Source organism: Hippopotamus amphibius, chromosome 6, assembly GCF_030028045.1.
Source record: "Hippopotamus amphibius kiboko isolate mHipAmp2 chromosome 6, mHipAmp2.hap2, whole genome shotgun sequence".
Classification (NCBI taxonomy): Eukaryota; Metazoa; Chordata; class Mammalia; order Artiodactyla; family Hippopotamidae; genus Hippopotamus; species Hippopotamus amphibius.
Genome location: NC_080191.1, coordinates 35,038,992 through 35,058,546, shown reverse-complemented (window position 1 = coordinate 35,058,546; position 19,555 = coordinate 35,038,992). Strand labels below are relative to the sequence as shown.

General features: G+C 36.1%; 1 protein-coding gene across 1 annotated transcript in view; it reads left to right on the top strand.

The window, feature by feature from the left end:
• The window catches only part of THEMIS (thymocyte selection associated), a 164,309-nt gene that overhangs the window by 18,704 nt on the left and 126,050 nt on the right, over positions 1–19,555 (top strand). Inside the window, exon 2 of the mRNA XM_057740308.1 lies at positions 16,658–16,816. Coding sequence (XP_057596291.1) covers positions 16,658–16,816 — 159 coding nt within the window. The remainder of the gene's footprint in view (positions 1–16,657; positions 16,817–19,555) is intronic.

Here is a 19,555-nt window from a genome sequence, read left to right as displayed (position 1 = left end):
TTGTAGGGCTGGTTTGGTGGTGCTGAATTCTCTTAGCTGTTGCTTGTCTGTAAAGCTTTTGATGTCTCCGTCAAATCTGAATGAGATCTTTGCTGGGTAGAGTATTCTTGGTTGTAGGTTCTTTCCTTTCATCACTTTAAATATATCATGCCACTCCCTTCTGGCTTGCAGAGTTTCTGCTAAGAAATCAGCTGTTACCCTTATGGGAGTTCCCTCGTATGTTACTTGTCATTTTTCCCTTGTTGCTTTTAATAACATTTCTCTGTCTTTAATTTTTGTCAGTTTGACTACTATATGTCTTGGCGTGTTTCTCCTTGGGGTTATCCTGCCTGGGACTCTCTGCGCTTCCTGCACTTGGGTAGCTATTTCCTTTCCCATGGTAGGGAAGTTTTCAACTATAATCTCTTCCAATATTTTCTCAGGTTCTTTCTCTCTCTCTTCTCCTTCTGGGACCCCTATAATGCAAATGTTGGTGCATTTAACATTCTCCCAGAGGTATTTTAGGCTGTCTTCAGTTCTTTTCATTCTTTTTTCCTTATTCTTTTCCGCATCAGTGATGATCACCATTCTGTCTTCCAGGTCACTTATTCGCCCTTCTGCCTCAGTTAATCTGCTGTTTGTTCCTTCTAGTGTATTTTTCATTTCAGTTATTGTGTTGCATATCTCTGTTTGCTCTTTAATTCTTCTAGGTCTTTGGTAAACTTTTTGATTTTTGCATCCAGTCTTTTTTCAAAGTCCTGGATCATCTTCACTATCATTATTCTGAATTCTTTTTCTGGAAGAGTGCCTATCTCCTCTTCATTTAGTTGTTTTTCTGGGGTTTTATCCTGTCCCTTCATCTGGTACAAAGTCCTCTGCTTTTTCATTTTCTCTCTCTTTCTGTGGCTGTGGTTTTCAGTTCCACAAGACGAAATACTGCTGATACTGCTTGATACTGCTGTCTGCCCTCTTGTGGAGGAAGCTATCTAGGAGGCTCGTGGGTGCTTCCTGATGGGAGGGACTGATGGTGGGTAGGGCTGGGTGGGCGGAGCTCAGTAAGGCTTTAATCTGCTTGTCTGCTAATGGGTGGGCCTGTGATCCCACCTTGTTGGTTGTTTGGCCTGAGGCTACCTAGCACTGGTGCTTACAGGCTCTTTGGTGGGGCTAATGGCAGACTCTGGGAGGGCTCACACCAATGAGCACTTCCCAGAACCCCTGCTGCCAGTGCCCCTGTCTCCTCCGTGAGCCACAGCTGCCCCCCACCTCTGCAGGCAACCCTCAAACACCAGCAGGTAGGTCTGGTTCAGTCTCCTATGGGGTCCCTGCTCCTTCCCCCTGGGTCCTGGTGAGCACATTTTTTTGTGCCCTCCAAGAGTGGAGTCTCTGTTTTCCCCAGTCCTGTGGAGGTCCTGCAATCAAATCCTGCTGGCTTTCAGAGTCTGATTCTCTGGGGATTCCTCCTCCCGTTGCTGGACTCTCAGGTTGGGAAGCCTGATGTGGGGCTCAGAACCCTCACTTTAGTGGGTGGACTTCTGCAGTATAACTGTTCTCCAGTTTGTGAGTCATCCACCCAGCATTTATGGGATTTGATTTTAACATGATTACGCCCCTCCTACTGTCTCATTGTGGCTTCTCCTTTGTGTCTGGATGTGGGGTGTCTTTTTTGGTGAGCTCCAGTGTCTTTCTGTTGATGTTTGTTCAGCAGTTAGTTGTAATTTCGGTGCTCTTGCAAGAGGGAGTGAGCGCAGGTCCTCCTACTCCGCCATTTTAATCCTATCTCTAGGATCACAGTTATCTTTCTTAATGATACTTAACTATAAGGAAACATAAACAAATAATCAAATGACTAAATAAATCTCCAAGAATATCCATTTATTCAGCTAATATGCTGAATACCTGGCAGTATGCTGAATTTGCAGTAACAAAGCTCTTTAAATCACCATGGCCCTCAAAAAGAAATCAAGGCTCCTCATGAAATCAGACATAACAGCTAAAGGTGTGTCTTGTGGTTCTCTACGCTAACAGGTGCTTGACGGGTTTTGTGATCACTCCTGAATTGATATATGATATGGTTTTGGTTGATTACTAATTAGAACATCGGAATTTTCTGATATGATACCTGAAGAAACTTTTTTGGTATAAAATAACATTATTTTGAAGATGACTTTTTTAATGATATTTAGTAAACTACTTATTGTAACATGCTTCAAAGCTTAAATGAACACTTGAAACCACTAAAGATAGAGGTAAGAATGGAAATTTTAATTTCTGCTGTTAAGAATGGTGTCTTCTTACCCAGAACAATAAGCCATTCATTTGCTAGTTCTCATTAAAAATTTGACAGATTATCTACTGATAGATGCCATTCATCTGACAAGTGACCTTGCAGCATTGTATTTTTACTGTTGGGTTTCATTCTGGTTGGTTTTCTAATTCAGATTTCTTTGAAAAACAAAACAAAATTTTTCAAGGGAGCATCATGTTTTAAGAAAACTGCAAGCTCAATGCTCAGTGAAATTTAGCAGCTCTTATTTATTGAAATAAACCCCTGGTGAATATTAATTTCATCTCCTATTTATTAAGAGTAACTGATAAAAAAAGTCATGCCAAACTTTCTGGAGAAAAATGACTTTTGCTGTAAACTGACTAGAATTGATTTTGTCATTTACCATTATTAGGTTATTTTTGGTAGATATTAGTAGCCTTCAATCCTTGGAAGTACGGGGTCTCATACAATGAAATTTTGTCAGATGTAGAATGTTTATTTGCAAGCAGGCATCAAAACACTTATATGACCTGTGTGTCAGCTTGATATAGTCCCAGCTATTTGTCTTTAAATACTCTAACAGCACCTTGCATGAAAGGTTCATTAGAGACTTCTGCAGCAATATTCCAACTGTCTTTCTAGTTAGATGACAAAACTGCTTTGAGTCAACTGCTGAACCAGGACTGTGAAGCCCAGGGTCAGTATTGGGCTCACTAGCTTCTTATACCTTTTTGCAAGAACAGTAGCCCCTGTATTACATTTAAAACTAATCAATACATTTGAAACACCACTCATTTCACCAATAAAGCAATCTTAAGACTAGTATCCATTATTCTAATTAAAGAAAACTGTGTTAATAGGAGATAAATATAGGTGACACTTGTGGTAGCTGTTTTAAGAGAATGAACTTCTGATTATTCTGTGTTAACTAGTCACCTTGGGTTTATATTTCTGATTAGTGTACTTGGAGTATTAACATTTTTCTCACCCCTTCCCCAGGGCTAGAGGTTAAAAGTATTGAACACATGCATGTGTATTTCATTGCCTATGCTGAAGTATTTCAAGTAATAACATTAAATGTTTATCTTTGCACATATCCCAGATACTCTATTCTCACTCTCAGTGGAGCACATCTATCCAGAGTTGCTCTTGTTTTGTTTTTAATTCTTGCAGTTTTAACTAACTCCCAAATTTCTATCATTTCCCAGGTTGACATATGTAGTCCTGATTTTCTTTTACTTATTTCATGATTTGTAACAGTATTTCTCAAACCTAAGTAAACTTTGGAATCTACTAGGGAACTTTAAAAAAAGAAAACATATTCCTGGGTTCTACCCTGGAGAACCTGATTTAGAATTTCTGGAGTAAGCCCTAGAATCTGAATTTTAAAGTTTTCCCCCAATTAATTCTGGTGCAGATTGCTGGCAGACAGTTGTTTAACAGGAACTAGATAGGACCATCTCTGCTTAAGGATGACCATTTGATGTTAGAAACAATATGTTAGGAACTGAGTATGTTGTTTCCTTCCCAGTTTTTCCACATTTTAGTACACCAGCTTTCTCTTAGTGCCCCAGCATCATGGTCTGGAAGTCATTTTGGCCACATTTTTCTGCTTTTCTTTCACCAGTTTGTGGAGGGCCATTTCAGTGTTCACAGCTGCCGTTCTATTCAGGCTCTCCTCCTTGCATACTTATACCCCATGGCACCTGGTAACTTCTTGTCACTTCTCCTGTCTTTTGTTACTCTGCAAGGCAGCTCTTAGGAGAACTTTCTCAGAACTATAGCAATATATTGCCTACCGTTCAAATCCACTCTAAGTTCTTTCCAACCATTGGCTTTTTATTTTGTGATCAGATCATCTTGGAAAGAAACTAGATGTCCAATAATTCTTTAACACATGTTAATTTGTTTAAATCTGAAAAGTGATATTTTTACTTTCTGGAATGCCTGTCCCATTAATATTAATAACCAGCCTCCCAGATAGACCCCGTTTGGCCATAATCATACATCACCTACTACATGTGTGAGAGACTATACTTTAAGTTGTTTGTTGCTGACTTTATTAGCATGAGAGGACACTCAAGGTGATACAAGGATGCCCAAATTATCTAAGCTCTGAAGCACTTTACCAGTACCAAAACCTAGGCTCTCATATAAGCTTCTTTTTTTTTTTTCTTTTAGTTGAAAAAGGAAATGTCTTCAATACAGTAGCCACTAGCCATGATGTGGCTATTTAAATTTAAATTAATTAAAGTAAATAAATTTTTTAAATGAGTTCCTCAGTAACATTAGTTATATTTCAAGCACTCATGAGCCCCATGTGGCTGTTAGCTGCAGTGCTGGGCAGCTCAAATTGTGATATGTCCATCCTTGCAGAAAGTTCTAATGAACAGTGCTGCTCCAGATTCCCTCTGAGAGTCCCAAAGGTAGGAAGAGGCTCACATCTTCTCCAGTAGCAGTATAACCCACTGCCTCTAATCTCAGCTATCATGACTTTCCTAAGGACTTACTGTAGTTTGGGGGTTATTGATTTTCCTCAGGCTCCTTCTACTGCTTCCCTTTGTCTGCATGTGTTCCTGTGTTTGATTAGGCTTTCTCAGTCTGTCACTGGTGTGAGAAGTTGCACTGCAGCACACGCATAGTACACACACACACATTCAAATTAAACCCTTTATTTTGAGATGATTGTGGACCCATGAAATTGTAAGCAATAATACAGAGAAATCCCATGTATCCTTCATTCAGTTTTCCCTGGTTGTAACACCTTACAAACTATACTACAACATCACAGCCAGGATATTGACATTGATACAGTCAAGATACAGAGCATTTCTATCATCATATAACTCATGATGCCCTTTTATAGCCACACCCACTGCTTTCCCACTTCCCCCATCTCCTCCTTAACCACTTTTAACTGTTATTCTGTTCAACATTTTAATAATTTTGTCATTTCAAAAGTGTTATATAAAGAGAATCATATAGTATGTAACCTTTTGGTATTGGCTTTTTCACTCAGCATAATTCTCTGGAGATTCATCCAGATTTTTGAATGAATTAATAGATCATTCCTTTTTACTGCTGAGGGGTATTTCATAGTATGGATGTACCACAATGTATAAACATTTGCAGACAAGTTTTTGTGTGAAAATAATTTTTTATTTCTCTGGGATTAAATCCCCAGAGTGAAATGCTGGTAGTTGCATGTTTAGTTATTTTTTTAAAGAAATTGGCAAGCTGTGTTTCCGTGTGGCTCTACCATTTTACATTCTCCCCAACAATGTACAAGTAATTCAGTTTTTCTGCATCCTCATCAGCATTTGTTGTTGTCACTGTTTTTTATTTTAGCCTTTTTGATAGGTATGTAGTGATTTTCATTGTGGTTTTAATTTGTACTCAGTAATGCCTAACAATGCAGTCATTTGCCATCTGTATATTTTCCTCAGTGAAATGATTGTTCATGTCCTTTGCCATTTTCTAATTAGATTGTTTGATATTTTTACTATTGTGATTTTGAGAATTCTCTGTAAATGCTAAGTATAAATTTTCTATCAGATACATGGTTTGCAGATATTTTCTCCTAATTTGTAGCTTTTGTTTTCATCTTTTTCACATTGGATTTTACAGAGAGTTCTTTTTTATTATTTTGAATGTGTGTTTAATTTTGTCAACTGCTTTTTCTACATCATTTTATTTGGTCATATGCTTTTTCTTCTTTAGCCTATTAATATAGAGGATTACACTGATAGCTTTTTGAATATTGAACCAACTTTGTATCTTTGGGATTAACCACAGTTGGTTATGATATATAATTTTATATATATTGCTGGATTCTATTAGCTAAAATTTCATGAAGAATTTTTTTGTCTATATTGATGAGGGATATTGGTCTGCAGTTCTCTTTTTTGTGATATCTGTCTGGTTTTGGTGTAATGGTAGTATTAGATTCATAAAATAAATTGGTACATATTCTCTCTTCTTATGCTTTCTGAAAGAGGTTGTGTAGAATTGGTGAAAATACTTCCTTATAATTCTGATAGAATTCTTTAGTGAAGCAGCCAGGGGCTGGAGATTTCTTTTTTAGGACTTTGTTATTATGAATCAATTCTCTTAGTAGTTATAGGACTGAACCAAATATTCATTTTGTTTTGGGTGAGTTGTGGTATATTGTGGGGTGTTTTTTTGAGGAACTGGTTCGTTTAAACTCATTTGTTGAATTATGTAAGTTAAGTTGTTTGCAGGATTCTCTTTTTTCCTTTTTGACATCTGGAGAGTCTGTAGCAATATCTTCTGTTTTATTCCTCTTATTTGTAATTTGTATCTTCTCTCTTTTTCAGAGTTGCTAATGGTTTGTCAACTTTATTGATCTTTTCAAGGAATTGTCTCTTTGCTTCATTGATTTTCTCTTTTTTTATGTTTTTCTTTCCAAGTTCTTAAGGAAGAGGATTAGAATATTAATTTGAGATTTTGCTCTTTTTTTAATATAAGCATTTAATAATATATATTTTTCCTTCAGTACTTCCTTATCCTTATGAAAATTTGTGGTTTGAGATGTTGCACTTTTCTCTTGGCCAGCAGATTATTTGGAGGTATGGCATTTAGTTTTCAAGTGTTTGGAGAATTTTTATCTTTCTGTTATTTATTTTTAGTTTAATTCATTGTCGTTAGAGAATACTATGATTCAGTTCTTTAAATTTGTTGAGATTTGTTTTATGGCACAGGTTATCTCAGTGTATGTTCTGATGGGCACTTGAAAACAATGTATATTTACTGTGTTAGGTAAAGGTAGATTAGTTCTTGTTGTCTGAAGGTGTCCTTATTCTTCTGTATCCTTACTGATAATCTATCTAATATTTTATCAGTTGTTGAGAGATGGATGATGCAGTCTCCACTATAATTGTGGATTTGTCTATTTCTCCTTTCAGTTGTATCAGTTTTTGTTGACACGTTTTGCAGTTCTGTTATTTGATATATACATATTTAAGATTGCTGTATTTTCTTGGTAGACTGACCCTTTTATCATTGTATAATATCTATCTCTGTCCCTGGTAATTTTCTTCACTCCGAAGTTTACTGTATCTGATGTTAATATAGCTACTCCAGCTTTCTTTTGATAAATTTTTCCATCCATTTTCTTTCAACCTGCCTATATTGTTATATTTGAAGGGAGTCTTTTGTAGATAGCATATATGTGGGTCATCTTTTTTTAATCCACTCTATCAATCTCTTTTTATTGATATATTTAGGCCATTCACATTTAATGTAACTATTGATATGTCAAGGCTTAGGTCTATTATATATTTAGTTTTCTGTTTGGTTTCTGTTTTCTGTTTCTCTAACAGGGGGTGAGGTGCATCACCTCATTATTGCCAGGTGGTGTTAGCCCAGTTTCCCTTTTCAGCCTCCATTGACACCCAAAGGGGAAAGGATCCTTCTTACTGATGGCCAGAGTGGGAGTACTGGCTCCTCACTAGGCTTTCACTGATCCCACTCTTTATAGGAGGGATAATAGTGCCTCATTACTCTTACACATTTGGCCTCCAGTTACACCTTGTGATGGGGTGGTGCCTTATTACATGGGGCAGTAATGAAAGTCCTAATTTTTCACTGGACACCTTCTAACATCACCCTGGAGGGACAGAGATCGTGCACCTCAGTACTGCTCAGTAGGATTGGAAGTCCAGACTCCTCACTTGTTTTCCTGACAGAAAATGGGAGTTTATTACTGTCTCATAAAGATTCAGGTCCCATCTCTCAACTGCCTTTTCTGACACCACCTCAGCAAAGGGTGGGTGAGTGTTTTGTTATACTCATTGAGGGTGAGATTCTAACGACTCTACTCAGCCTTTCCTGGTGTGGGTGGTTGTGGAACCAAACATTTTCCTGTGATATTTGGCTTGAGTAGAGTTATTATTGTCAAAAAGTTTTCTGTTTTACCAGGCTGTTCCTTTCCTGGTGTTTTGGCTAGAGAGAACAGGATTTATTGGAGTTTTTTTTTTTTTTTTTTTCTGTCTGTACGCATTGGCATTTCCAGGTTGCTAGCATCTTCAGGTTCAAGTCTCGAATATATGAGGTTAGGAAAATGTATGTCTACTTCATCTTCCAGAAACAGAAGTCCCAGTTGAAGCCTTTTAATAAGACTTTACTATAAAAGAGATTAATATGCTTAGCACTCAATAAATATTTGTTGAATGGTTTTATAAATGAATATAATACAGATGTACTATTCATGGAGCACAAACCCAGGCCCTTTTTCCTAGTACATGCAGTTTTCTTTCATAGTAATTATCTTTTTGTAATCATATATTTGTATGATTCTTTGATTAATGCCTTTTATTTCAGTATATTAAATATTTCATGAAGATTAAGACCACATATCATTTGGTCACCATTATGTCATTAGTACTTATCATAGTTTCTTTGCTTGGCACAAAGCATGCATTCAGTTAACTTATTGATTAGATTAATATGGAACCACAGATACAGAGGGCTGACTGTACGGTATAGGCAGATTTTCAATTACCTGGAAGATAGGCACCCCGAACCCCAGCGACGTTCAAGTGTCAACTGTATTTGTTTGGGTGTAAATAGACAAGGTAACTTGCAGCCAGAGCCACCAGCCAGAGCCACCAGCCTAAGCCATGTGAAATTTCTGTTGCATGCCAGTAAAATAAAAGAAATGTTTCCTTCTCTTTATCTCTCTTTCTCACTAGTTGAAATTCAAACATGATGGTGGGAGCTGAAGTAGACACCTTAGTACATCCCCAACAGGCACTATCAAGCCTCTTCTGGAACAGTCAAGGGCATGTGTGTTTTTGAGGGGCATGATACCTTGTTGCACAATGCCAAGAAGGCCGTTGACATCCATGAAAGTTGTGCTTCAAGTAGTTTTATAATCGGCAACCTATGCTGTAAGCAGTGGTTCTGAACATGTTTCAATTGTTTGACAGACTAATTTGTTATAAAGAACAACTGGTGATGGCTATCTTGAAACATTTTAAGGCTGCTATGTATAAGAATTAAATAGTTGTTTTCTGTATGATTCCAAGGGTAAAAAATAGTTCTAAGTGTGTGTATATCCTATGAGAACACATATTACACTTAAAATGCAGAGTTTTTAACAGTAAGAATTGCTCGAAAGTAAAGTAGATAACCTGAAAATAATTGGAATTTTCCATCAAAGTGTTCAAATATAGTTTGGACAACCACTTGGCAGAGATGTTGTATAGAGCCTCAGTCATTTTAATATGTTAGTAGGTATGATGGTATTTAAGCTCCTGACACTAAGGCTAGTGATTCAAGAGATCATTAGAATTAATGGCACTAGACTTAGAAATATACATGAAATTGAAACTCATCCTACAGCTGCCATTGGGCTATATAAAGCTGTAATTATTATCAAGTTAGATGTTTTATGCCTCGGTTCAGACAGCTGCCTGGAAAAAAATGATGGGTTGAGGGAGTGTGTATTCTTCTGCCATATTTCTTTTAACTAAGCCTTTGAGAGTAAATTAGCCCAACCTGAGGATTAAAATCTTTACAAATAAATGCCACCCAAGGGGGCTTAAAGAATGCAAGAAAAGTCATAGTACAGGACAGGGCAGGGAATAGTTTACACCTGGCATGCCATCTTCAATTGATGGACAGTCGCCTGGAACTTTATGTTGAGGAGGATTATTAGGCCTCATCTAGATTCAGCTAGAAATGTGCCATGGATGATTATTGATGGGAAGGGAAAATGGTAGAATATAGTTTTGATATTTGCCATCTCTCTCGTGGAAAATACCTGGCACGCTAGTTAGATAGAACTCACAAAATTCATCTCTTAGGGGATTTCACCTGCTCCTGGCTTTGGTCCTTAACTGTGTAGATCCAACAAATCAAAGTGTCCAGGCTCAATTAGGTTCAAGTGCTGCCTCATACAACTCAGAAGAGTATAAGGTACAAATCAGAATGCTAGTATAATAATTTTCAGTTAGAACTGTTACTGTCAAGTTGATTAAAATTCCTGTGTCTTTTAGTAAGGGCACTCAGGCTACTGCTGACATTGAGATAGGTGAGTTAATAATACTGATTAAGATTTTGCGTGTTAGGTTATAACTTTCATTTTTGCAGTATGTTCAAATTTTACTCTATTTCCCTGAGACTACTTCCAGGTTCCCTGCACTGACTGACTGTGGTCATATTTGTACCTAACAGTTTAGAGAAGCGCTTCTCAAACTATCTGTAGTGAGGGTCCAATTTATTTTCTTTTCCCAGCCTATTATGGACTGGTACTTTAATAGAGTGCAATACAAATGAATTATTATAAAAATGAAATAAAAATAAATACAAAATGCAAGCATATTTTCTTATTATTTAATTCAATGGACATAAAGTAACTTCAGAATTCATATTTCATAAGCAGAATAGTTAATGAAGTACTCAATGCTAGTGAACTTAGGGCAAATTTATAATATAGTGAAGCTTTATTTTGTATGCATTGGATAAACACACATTATAGTGCACTGGAGCCCATGTATAAACAATTCAATCAGTGTATTGATATTATTCATTAAATGGGATGTGGAGAACAGGTTTATGTTTTTAAATGGCTATGGAGGTCTACGGTAGCTTTATTTAATATTTAAGATATAAAACATAGGCAAGTGTATTAAAGTATATAAAATGTACTTGAAATTAAGTCATTCCTAAAACAATAAACCGACTCCTAATGCATAATTGTTCATATAAGAAATTATAACATTATTTATGATGTAATTTTGAGAATTAAAATTTGGGGAATATTTGGTCAATAGTAATGTTGGAATATGCAGAATCACTGATTGGTTCCATCATCATAAGGAAACGTATCATAGATATGTAGGAGGGATATTCATTTCATACTTCCCAAATCCCTTTGCTCTGATACTTGTTGACACAAAGAGCCTCAATGATGACTTCTATCATAACACCAACTTGCAAACCTTCTAAGCACACTTTTATTTAATCTAGTAAATTGATTTTACCATTAAACAAACATCAAATTTTTAGCTGATGAATGAAACTGTGAATCTTTCTTCCTCAACCACTAAAACTTGATCATCTAAATGCCACACATTTCACTCAGAGTAGTTGAAAAGTTGCATGTTTTCTGTTTTCTGGCCTCAACTATGATTTTAATCTGCTTTATTAACTCTCGGGCTCCACCCTTTTCAACCTGTTGTGGTTTTCATTGCTTTCCCATGTTCAGACTTTTTAAGACTTACCAGCATTCACTATAGTTTCTACCATATTTTTGCCTTTAAACTTGATTTCCCGGATAACGCTTAAACCCAAAATTCACAAGAAAACCCCCGTATTCTTAGAAGTAAGAGAGATTGTACCTTAGCTCTACTTGGTGTTGGCCATCATTTTCCTTCATACTTGGTGCCACTCTTTGCCCTCTTTATATTAATATTTTGGCAGAAGGGAAGAGAATCTCTATGACCTCGAAAGATCATTTCCTATCAATAGTCAGATATACCTCTCAGTGGCATACCCAGTATCCAACTGGTAGAATCCATCCCTAGTAAAGCTGCAAGCTTGCTGTTTTATGCTTATCTATTTACAAACTACATTCAAATATCACGTTCATCTATTTTTAGGTATAGTCTTCATGTAGTGGGTGGCAATGACTTTGTCTTCACCTTACAGGGGATAGAGACAGTCTCTTTATGGAAGACTGGCCATGTAATAATAATAATAAAGCATAGTCACAACTGTTTATGAGAAGCAAATAAATCTCTACTAGCAAGCCCAACCTATAGACACTGTCATATAATATCAATCCTACTTTGCAGAGTAAATTCCTAACTCCTCCGAACCTATCTCAAATCATTTTATAAGCATCACCCTCAAGTGCAGCAATATACAAATGGTAAACATAATGGAAAAATGGCAGATTTAACAAGCAGAGATTGATCTTATTGAATTACCCGCCCTTAATGTTCCTTGTCTAAGAAATTCACAAGGTTACCAACTAATCTCACATATGCTTGTACATTTGTTATTAGTTATACCAAATGAAGATATAATCCATGCCAAAGCCTTGGGCTGACTATGCTTTAAACTGTTGATGGAAAAGGACTTGTACTATATTCACAGTAATTTATTGTCATTTTACAGTAAAGCTAAGTTATAGTTTAACATTCACTAACAATCTACTAATTGACAAAAACTGTGCAATTAGCTGTGTGTATGTGAGGAGGGGTATGCATATAGTTAAAATGATGTCTCTTTAGGAAATCATAATAAATTCTAAAGTAGACATAATATCAATGGTCAGAAAATAATATCCCAACAGCAGGCTGTGATAGTGATCACATAGGGGCTATAACAGAGATACATGCAAAGTAGTGTCAGAGCACAGGGGAAAGAGTTAATTCTTACCAAGGTGGGAATAAAGGAAGGCTTCCAAGAAGACAATGAATATGAGCTGAATCTTTAGGACTGGTTGAACTTTGACAGCTGATGATGGGATGAGTGGCTGGTATGGCAGGGGTGGGAGGGGGTGGGTTGGGGAATGGAGGAAATAAGTACATGTTGAGTAAAGGGAAGAAAAGCCTCTAAACGATGCAAGTTTCCTCTTCCGTAACTGCCACACATTTTCAACGTTGTAGAGAAAAAAGAAGAAAATCTATAGAATCAATTGTTTTGGTCTTTTCGATGTGATCACGGCAAAGCTTATATGGATTGGCAAATAAGGCATGGCTCATGAGAGGACATTAATGTGTCATTTTTATTGAGCAAAGTAGCATTACAGAAAAGGTGATTTCAAAGGCACATGACTCTTTCATAACAGCCTTCAGGGGCAATGTTTGATCACTGAAAACAGGCTGCTTTGTTCCAGCTTTCTCTGATGTTTGGCATTATCCTGAATACATATGCTCTGACTTGGAAAGAATTGGTCTGTAAAGATTTAATAGATTCTCGATTTGCATATTCAAAATGCATGTCTTGTGGTTAAAAATGAAAGTGAAAACTATTTTTATATCTATATATACACAAACACTGTTCAGACACACATCTCAGCAAATTTTTAAAAGGCAATTAGGCAAATTATATGTGCTTGTTCTGAGATTATGAAAGTTGGCTGTTTTTTAAATTAACCATTTTGTATTTTCACTGAAGAAAAATGTATTTTAAGAGACACTATAATGATGATAACAATGTGAAAGAACTCTTCAAGTTTCAGGGATTTGAGATTTGCTGTATGTTCTTGTCACCTATCACGGACATAACTTTCTAGAGTTGGGTGTCACTGACCTCTCTATTAAAAATGAATTAATAGCTTTCTTGCTTAGAGAAAACTGGAAGTCATAAAGAATTAAAGATAAATGTTAAAGATTAACATTTGCATGAAGTTCTTTTCCTTACATGACTGAAAAAAGTGATTTTCTTTTTTCGAAGAGAGAGGGATGATTACAAAGAGACCTGAAGTGTCAAAAGCTTTTTGTGTGGCGACTAAAACTCATAGAATTTTCTCTTAGAATTCTCTGGCTTCTATCCCCTGTGAATTGATATGTAATCTCACATGAACTCATTTTTTAATTTAATTCCCATGGAATCTTTGAAAGAAAGATGGCATTCTGAATGAGTCAATTTTCTATACATTACATCTGCAATTAGACATTTGTTGCGTTGAAGTTAAGCCAAACAGACTTGACTTCTGCTGAAACAGGATAGATCAAATTACATTCTATTTCATGTGACAGAGAAAAATCTTACCATGTCACTTTGCTATTTAAAATCCTTCCCTTTCCCTGTCCCCACTTATAACATCCTCTACCTCAGTGATGTTGAGTGCTTCCTCTACCTGACATGTCCTTCTGTCTCTGGTGAGTTTTGCAACAATCTCAGAACGGACACTATTTCAGTTACACATTTGTTGTCTAAACCAGTGCTTTCCAAACCTTAATGTATTTATGAATCATCTGGGGATCTTGTTAAAAATGCAGGTTCTGATTCAGCAGGTCTGGGGTCTGGCTGAGATCCTAACAAGCTCCCAGGTGATACAGCAGGCCACACTTTGGATAGCAAGGCGCCTAGATACATATGACCTCTCATTAAATTGGTATTAGTTCCTAGACCCTGATAACTGAAAATGTAAATTCTCCGACTCTGTGGTTCCTTCAGACTTTGACTGGCTTTTTTTGTTTATTGGTAATTTTATAAAGACACTGCATGATCTGGATTCCCTCTACTTCTCCAGTCTCCTTTCTTACCAGTTCCCATTTCTTACTTTATATTTGAGACATAACAAATTATGTGAAGTTTCCAGAATGTATCACACTCTTTCATGTCTCACTGCCTTTTCAAATACTATATCCTCTGCCTGTCCTAACATCTTGTAATGCTTCCTTTAAAACTCAGCTTGGCTGTCATCTTCTCCACAAATTTGTTCCTAATCTCTTTCCATGTAATTGCTTAATTAAATGCCTCCAATTTACTCCCACAATGCCCTGTGTTTTATATAACTTTCCCATAATCAGCTGCAATTGTCTGCCTACTTGTCTGTTCACTTCAAAACAGTGCTTCTGTGGGGAAGACATATGCATTTTATCTCTAATACCTATTGCCAATTACAATGTTTGACACATGGTAGGTATTCATTAAAGTTTGTTGAATAAATGAGGAAGGAGGTTGATGTGTTGGTAGTTATGCAATAATATAATGCAGCGTTCTTTCATGAGGCTTAAAATTGAATTGGGAGTAATAGAAACTAAAGTCATAAAAGATTAAGTGCAGGATGAGATAATACTGTAGAAGTAAAATGTTACTATGTGATTAACTGCCAAATGAAGACCATAGAAAATAACTATTCTGAGTTCACTGGAAGAAAATGTCACTGTGGATTTATTATTATTTTCTAATGTACCACTCCGTGCCATGAGGGATTTGAGATGGCTGGCAACACAATGTATTGGAGTTAATGAGAAGTATGAACACATGTGTAGTTAAGGCAGTAGTATGAGAAAAGGAGGAAGTTTAGCAGTATACGAGGAGGACATATACTAGCATGTCTGCAAAAATGATCCTCGTTAAATAATGGACAGTAAGGTTGGTGTGCCAGATTTCCATTTCCATTCTGCCTGGGAGGCTGACTTCTGTGGAGTCAGCAGCTCCATTGTCCTCTGGCTTCTGGCTGAGTTGGGGCAATGGGGTGCCCTGGCAGATGATCCAGTGGAAGAAAAAGAGTGAGATCAGGACATTTATGTTCTTGTGTTGCCTAGAACTGGCTGTGCCTGTGTGTAAATTGTCTGTTTGCTAAAGCCTCCTTAAATTGTTTTAATTTGGTGTACCCCCTGCTCCCTGTTGAGACTCTGACACAATCACAGAGTTGTTTAAAGCTAGATTGAATGCTGGGCTTAATAACAGAGAAAATTCAGAAAACCAATCAACCAACCAACCAACCTAAAATCTTATGCTCATATTGTTTACATTCTAGTGTGGTAAAGAGGGTATAAATCATATTGGAGGTAAGGAAAAATTGATATGTTTCAAACCTCACAGTTCCGCAGTGTTTATTTACATTGGCCTCTAGTTTACTGCTTTAGTGTAAAGCAATAACATCCTAGAGATGTAGTTTTGGGATTGTTGCCTTTATACTGAGGGTAGATTATCCAGAACTTTTGCTTCTCCTCTTTCCTGTCACTCATCTTTCACTTATTTCACTGCTCAGTATTCCTCCATCTGGAGATATAAAAGGAAAATAAATGGATGAAAAATTTAGCTTTGACATCTATGATAAAAGTTTTGTTAGGAAGGAGACTGAAATCCTGAACTAAAATGAAGCGTTTCAGTTTATCTGGGTTGGTCTGCCCCCTATTGCCATGAAGATATGGAGAGTTGTTTCTAGCTTGTCAAAAACAAGATATAAAATGGACAAAATGTTATATTCATGATGATGAAGAGAACTAGGTCTTATAAATAGATATGATGCTTTTAATATGAAGCCCTGGTGTACAAACCCTCTGTCTTTGGATGTTAGATTGTATTACAATCTTGTTTGCAGTACTTACTCAGATCAGTGTTGACTCATGTGAGTTTAATTCTGTGATCTAGCAAAAAAAGATCATCAATCCCAGCAGGGGAAGACATGGTTGTAGCCTGACCTTGGAAAGATGGGATAAAGGTGCTGAGGAAACCATAAATTCAATTTATAATAATAACAAAAATAAGATTGTTTACACTTTGCCCAGTGGATGAAGTGAAAATCTAGTATTTTTCCTAGTACATGCTGTACATTTTGCCAAGCTTGATTAAATTTCTGTTTAGCAGGCATCTAAGAGAGGAACTGAATGAAAACACTTCCTATGAGGCTTTTGACTCCTACTTTGCTCTTCATTATTGAATTCTTTTTTAAAAGCTGTTTTTTCTTCTTTTCTTCAGGTTCTATTTATGAAATGTTTGGAAATGAATGCTGTTTGTCAACAGGAGAAGTGATTAAAATTACTGGCCTCAAAATTAAGAAGATCATAGCTGAAATTTGTGAGCACATTGACGGTTGTGAGTCTCCACAGCCATTTGAACTGCCTATGAATTTTCCAGGTACAGTATTTTGAAACCATTTCTCATTTGTAAAACTGTATTGTTAAATGTTATATACATCTGTACAACTGAAAACAATGAAAAAGTGGTAGTTTTTGGTTGTTATGTTTTTTTTCTTTTCACTTTCGGGCAGTGGGTGAAAAACCGGGATTCTTAGAATTCAGTGATTTTAAGGACTAATAGAAGGCAAATGTTTTCTCCCCTTTTCAGTAAACATCGTTTACTTAGGACTTAGTATTTCCTGATAACAAATATTTAGTGAGTTCAACTGTATGCACCATTAGTTGTGCTAAATAGTGGGAATGAAGAAATTAAAGATATATTTTCATGTTATGTAAATTAATTAATATCTCTTAAACATATTTACCCTCTTTATTCCCAGCTCCCTAGAGCACTGCTAAACTTCACTGTCTGGCCTTCCTGACAAGTTTGGCTGCTCTTCTCTAACTAGTTAACCTTCAAAACTTAGGTCAGATATCATGTCTCCTAGAAAACTTTGCTGACTCTATAATCTAATCTAGATATCTCTCTTTTATATTCCCATAGCATCTTGGGCACTGTAGCATGCACCTTATTGGGTAGTAATTAATGTTCTTCTTGTCTTATTCTTTAGACCAGGGTTGGCAGACTTTTTCTGTAAAGGACTTGATAGTAAATATTTTAGACTTTGTTTGCCAAATGGTCTCCATAACAACTAGTCCACTCTGATGTTGTAACATGAAAGAAGCCACAGATACTACACAAACCAATGAGCACGGCTGTGGTTCAATAAAAATTTATTTACAAAAACAGGTGGCCGGCAGAATTTGGCCTGTGAACTATAGTTTGCTGAACTCTGCTTGAGACTAAAACTCTTTGCCAGATGAAACATGACATATGTGGCTTTATTTCTATGAACAAGCACATTTTCTGGCACAGGGAATGTGCTCAATAATTGCTTATTGGTTGAATAATTGCTTATTGAATGAATGATTAGTGGGAGAGGACAATCTAGTAAGCAGTTACAACCTAATTTGTTTTATGGTATAATTGAAGTATGCATGGGTTCTATGAGAGTCTTGATAAGATGGATCTAACGCCAGTTGGTTATGCTTCAGAATGTGGATTTGGGAGTCATTATATTTGAATCCCGACTCTGTCACTTCTTAAGTAAGCTTGTCAAATTATTTACCCTCTTCTCATGTAAAATGGGAATAATAACACTCTCTCTTAGTTTTGTTGGGAGGGTTAAATATTGAAATATATTTAGATTGGTTAGAGTGATACTTGTCATATAGCAAGGGCTGTAAAAAAAGTGTCAGCTTATATTACCATTATTAACATTATTATTATCATCACTGGTGGAGTCAGGGAAAGCTTTTCAGAGAATGTTATACGTGAGCTGAGGTTTGGAAAATTAAAATAGATTAACTGTATGAGGAGAGGATTTTTCCAAGTGCTCCAATATTTTATCCCTTTCAATTGAAATTTTACTCATTGTTTAATTCTAGGTACTCCTTCATTAGTTCATCCTATATAACAATAGACTCCCATTTAGATTTTAAACTCAAAGAATCCAATATATTTTTAAAACATCCTTCCTTGTTTGTGAGTTTTCCATTTTGGGGGGTTATGATTTCTAATTTTATTTTATTGTGGTTAGAAGACATACTTTGTCTCTTGCGACTAGTTTTATGGCCTAACATATGGCCTATCCTGGAGAATGTTCCATGTTCACTTGAGAAGAATATATATTCTGCTGTTGTAGGGTAGAATGGTCTACAGATGTCCATTGGTTTATAGTATTGTTCAAGTATTCTGTGTCCTTGTGGATCTTTTGTCTAGTTCCGTCCCTTTTAGAAAGTGGAGTATTGAAGTTTCCAGCTGTTATTGTTGAATTGTCTGTTTTTCTTTTCAATTTGGTCAGCTCTGGCTTCATGTATTTGGGGACTCTAGCAACAATTTTTGTTTTCAAGTCTATTTTTTTCTCCTATTACTTAGTCACTCCAGTTCTTTTTTGGTTACTATGTTCATGGTCTACCTTCATTTATTCTTTTACTTTCAAATAACTTGTGTCTTTGAATCTGAAGTATGAATCTACAAGTCTCTTTTAGACAGTATATAGTTGATGATATTTTTTTAATCCATTCTGCCAGACTCTGCCTTTTAATTATTTCATCCATTTATATTTAGTGTAATTATTGATAGTGTAAGACTTACATCCGCTGTTTTGCTATTTGTTTTCCATATATCTTAGGTCTTTTGTTTCTTTTGTTTAGTTTTTCTACTTGTCAATTTTTGCCTTCTTTTGTGTTAAATAGATATCTTCTAGTGTACAATTTTATTTCCCTTTTTTTTTAAAAAAAAAAAGAAAAAACCTTATTTTTTAGCACTGTTTTAGGCTTGTTAGCAAATTTGAGCAGAAGATACAGAAACTTCCCGTATACTATACTACCTGTCTCAAATTTGCACAGCTTCGTCAATATCAAAGTCCCACTATGTCTTTTCATGGTGTGTAACTCATATCTTTTTAGCAATGAATAATAGTTCATTGTCTGGATATACCACTGTACATTTAGCCATTCACCTACTGAAAAACAACTTGGTTGCTTTCAAGTTTTGACAATTATGAATAAAACTCCTATAAACATTCATGTGCCAGTTTTTGTGCAAACATTAATTTTCAACTGATTTGAGTAAATACCAAGGAACGTGATTGCTGGACCATATGGTAAGGATGTGTTTAGTTTAAAGAAACTG